General features: G+C 44.6%; 1 protein-coding gene across 1 annotated transcript; it reads left to right on the forward strand.

The window, feature by feature from the left end:
• The first annotated feature begins 2,036 nt into the window (after positions 1 to 2,036).
• Positions 2,037 to 4,396, forward strand: LOC109861990. Its single transcript, XM_020441870.1, is given in 3 exon segments — positions 2,037 to 3,479; positions 3,543 to 3,695; positions 3,794 to 4,396. Coding segments are annotated over 3 exon segments (2,199 nt in total).
• Positions 4,397 to 4,718: the final 322 nt, after the last annotated feature.

Raw genomic sequence — 4,718 nt, forward strand, 5'->3', positions numbered from 1 at the left:
TATATATATATATATATATATATATATATATACGTACAGTTTCCGCTCAACTCTTGGAAACGGCTCATAAGGCTTTATATATTGGTTTATATAGTTATATTTTTTTCCAAGATTTACAGTCGTAGAAAATGTAATATTATTGATGATAGTAAAACATTTCAAGATGCGTTATATTTTTGTAGAAATTATTACATATGAGTGAACTAAAAGAATTTAAAAGTTATTTGAATATTGAAAGTTATTAGTATTATATTTTGTATTTAATAATTTTATTTTATATTTTTATTATATATTTTTATTTTGTAAATTATGACAAAAATCTACATTTTTCAGACATAATCTCAAAATATTTAATTTATCAGTTTATTCATCAGTTTGAATAAAGATAGAAGATTATAATAGATTATAAAAATAAAAATTGTAAAGATAGAACATTAAAACCAATAAAAATTTATTGAGAAAAATAAAAATTATGATTAAATATTAAAAAGAAAACGAAAATTGGATTTTTTACTTTATAACTCCGATTGATATTTGTTTGATAGTATATTGAGAGTTGTAATATTTTCATATTAAGATAGATGTATTTGCAGTACAATACGGTAGTGGAGCTGCAAGTGCTATAAAAAAAGAAAAAGATAGTATTGAAGAGATAGGCAGCAATAATAGAAAAAGGTGCAACAGCGACACCGGTAACACTGTTGACGCCGCCACTACCGCCGCAGACACCGACAGCACAACTGACGACGACGACGACGACAACAACACCGCCGGACGCTACAGCGATACCGACAGCGTAACTAGCAATAACGACAACAACGCCAATCAGGCCGGTGAGGATGATAATACTAATAACAATTAAAATTATGTAATTTTACGGGCGGAAAACTCGCGTAGATTTAAAAAATTCGGGATAATAGGGAGAGAGGCGATGTTCGAAATCCGCGAAATTTGACCGGGCGCTGAATTAGTAGAATGGGTGGAAGGTGCATTTCGCGAAATCCACAGATACGCGACAAATTTATCGGGGCCGAATGATTGCGTTGAGGTGTAGTTCGAGACCCCGACTTTAATTAACGGTGCAGTAGGTCTCTCTTCCCGTCTTGCGCGCGACCTGACTCATGAGAATATTTGGTCTTTCGTGAGTTCAGTTGCACAAAGCAACGGAGGGATAAACATTGCTGCATCGTTTACGATTCGCGTATGCACCGTTCACTCTCTACCGGGAGAAGGCCGTCCTCTGGACGAGGAAGCAATCGGAAAACGCTCGATTCTTACAATAACAAACCGTGACAATCTTTGCTTCCTCCGCTCACTCGTTGCCGCACGAGTATACCTCAAGCAAGATATCGCTCGTACGGGCAAGCTGCATGAGCGCTGGAATGCAATAAAACGCTCAAACTCCTCCTTACAGCGCCAATGGGCACGGGAGTTGGTGAAGAGAGCGAGCGTCTCAATTCCGGAGGAGGGATACGGTATTGGGGAAATCGAGCGTTTTCAGCATTACCTTGCCGTCGAAAGAATAGCCATAATTGTATATAGCTTGTCTACTTTTGCAAAAAACAGAAAACCGTTGTATGACGGTAGCGCGCTGCTCGCCTCTCTCCGACGCGAATCTTTGCTACGTTTAAATATTCTCTATTGCGAGGATTCGCGTCACTATTCCCCGATATTAAATTTAAGAGCGGCAGCGGGGAATAAGGAATACTTCATTCCTTGCGACTTGCCTTGTTGTCCCGGACGAGGAATTCATCGCTGTTCGCATAAATGTCCACGTTGTCGCGGTGTGCCGTCGTGCGATTCGTGAGAGATAGAATTAATTAGATGCGAGCGATGCAGAAGAACGTTTTACGGATGCGAGTGTCTCGAACGAGCCGAAAAATTATACGGAGATGAGCAGGTGAGCGTGTGCAGCGCCTTGCAATTCTGTGACAATTGCGGGCGAGTGTACAAAACAGCGGGTGCGAGGCACAAATGCGGCGTTGTGTTTTGCAACATTTGCAGTTCGCGCCGAGAGGTGAATAATTTTGGTATCAATGAAAGTTCACATGCCGACTCTCTGCGTCGCGCAGCAGATTTGCGTCACGTGCGCGAATGAGGACAACATGACGGTGCGTTGTCGGTGGTGCGGTGTGCGCGAATTTGTGTTTCGCGATAATCCGGTGAAGCAATTCGTCGATTTCGCTACGAAAACGACGAAATGTTTCAAGCAGATCATCTGCATCGCGCACACCGCCAAGGCGTTCGACGCGCAGTTCATCCTGCGTTACATTGCGGAAAAACGCGTCGAATTAGATCCGCAAGTAAAATTAAACGGGACAAAGATCATCGCATTAACGGTCGGGCGTACAAAATTTATTGACAGCATCAATTACATGCCGATGCGTTTGTCAGATTTGCCAAAAGTTTTTGGTTTGCGAGATGGTGTAAAGAAAAGATATTTTCCACATTAATTTAACACTCTCGCAAATTAATCGTACGTCGGTCCGTTACCATCTGTTGAATATTATTTGCCCGACAGTATGTCTAGCAAAGAACGCAAGCGCGTTTTATCGTGGCACGCGGAACAGACACGCGAAAACGCAGTCTTTGATTTCCAACGCAAGATAGTGCATTATTGTCGTAACAACGTCAACATCCTGCGACAAATGTGCATGGCCTTCCGCAAGATATTTCTCGAGCAAAGAAGCGTATGTCCGTTCGAAGAGTGCACGACCATCACTTTCACGTTTATGCGTGTTTTCCGTAAAAACTTTTTACGCGAGAAAGAGATAGACGTCATTCCCCGCGGCGGATATCGTCTCGCAGATACGCAATCTCGCAAAGCTCTGCAGTGGCTGGTGTGGAAGGAGCGCGAGCTCGGCCGCACCATTGTTCACGCAGGGCATGGGCGAGAACAGCGTCTCGCGGAAATCGGTGGCATTCCCGTCGACGGATATTACGAGACGACGACGACAACGACGACGAACGGAGAGCGTCACGTGTTGCAATATCACGGTTGCTTTCGGCATGGTTGTTCCGCATGTTTCAAAACAGAGCGNGACAAACGTCTCTGTACGGGAGATCGCAAAGTTCACGATACGATGAATTCGCGATACGAGCGCACGCCAACAATGTCATGGCGTCTTCGCAAGCGGGGCTACATTGTGACGGAGAAATTGGAGTGCGCTTTTGATCGCGATATGCGGGAAAATCGGGAAATGCGAGCATATGTAGAACAACATTCGATGCTCGCAGCTGAACCACTCTCATCTCGCGACGCGTTTTTCGGCGGTCAAACGGGAAACATTGCAATTCGGCGCGAAGTTACGGAGGGTACGGAGAAAATACATTACGTAGACGTGTGTTCTCTATACCCTTACGTGTTGAAAACCGGTGCTTTTCCGATTGGACATCCGAAAATTCTGGTCAGGGAGAAAGAATGCGCTTGGCTCATTGGAGCGATGCCCGGTGTCGATTTTTTTACGGTCGAGGGGCTTGTGCGTTGTAGAGTGCTCCCCCCGCGCAATCTCTTTCACTCTGTACTCTCGTACCGCGTGCAGAGCAAACTGCTGTTCGCTTTGTGTCGCAGTTGCTGCGAAAACTTCTCGCAGACTCCGTGCTTGCACGATAATCCGCGCGATCGCGAATTCACGGGCATATGGGTATCGTCCGAATTACGCAAAGCTGTAGAGAAAGGCTATCTCGTGACCGCGGTAAGCGAGATATGCCAATACAAAATGAGCCGATATGATCCCGGCACGCGCCGGGGGGTATATTCGCCGAATACATCAACTGCTTCCTCAAATTAAAGCAAGAGGCGAGCGGATGGCCAAACAAATGCGTGGATAAAGTATCTAAAGAGCGATACCTTCGAGAATACAAAGCAGTCGAGGGTATTGCTCTAGATAGAGAAAACATTGCGCAAAATCCGGGTTTACGCTCGGTCGCGAAGCTCTGTCTCAATTGGTTTTGGGGAAACTTCGGCCAACGATCGAACCTGACGTGTACCGAGGTGGTGAAGTCACAGGAACGCCTCGTATCGCTATTGTCGAGCCCTGAGCACGAGGTAACCGATATATTACCTGTGAATGACGAAATAATATATGTTTCGTGGCGAATGCGGGACGAGGCGGTCGTACCCTCTCCGATTACCAACGTCGTAATAGCGGCATACACGACGGCACAGGCGCGATTAAAACTGTACGAATATTTAGAACGTTTAGGCGAGCGCGTTCTTTATTACAATACAGATTTGTGTATTTATGTGAGCAGCGGTAAACCCGGCGAATACAAACCGCGTACAGGAAATTTCTTGGGCGACATGCCGGGCAAACTCAAAGGCTACGGGCGCGGTAGTTACATCGAATCGTTTGTATCCGGTGGCCCGAAATTTTACGCGTACGTAAACGCGTAAACTTTTAGCGTACTTATTATATGCGCTATTAAATACTAGTACGCGTAGTACAAACTACGTAACGTAGTTCGTACTCCGGACGTTAGCGCGAGGTAGGTATGTAAAACCAAGGGAATAACCCTTAATTCCGCATCCTCCCGCATAAGTAATTTTAACAGCGGTAGGGAAATGTTGATGCAAAGAAAAAAAACAAGGAGAAAATAATCTATCGATAAATCTACATTTTAGGGAATTTTCGCTGTACCGCGTCTCACAAAGTTGTGAGGCAGGACAAATCAAAAACCTGCTCGCCGATTGTGCTGAAACGTAGATTTATTGACAA

The sequence above is a fragment of the Pseudomyrmex gracilis genome, unplaced genomic scaffold, assembly GCF_002006095.1.
Source record: "Pseudomyrmex gracilis isolate BER0280 unplaced genomic scaffold, ASM200609v1 scaffold_1236, whole genome shotgun sequence".
Classification (NCBI taxonomy): Eukaryota; Metazoa; Arthropoda; class Insecta; order Hymenoptera; family Formicidae; genus Pseudomyrmex; species Pseudomyrmex gracilis.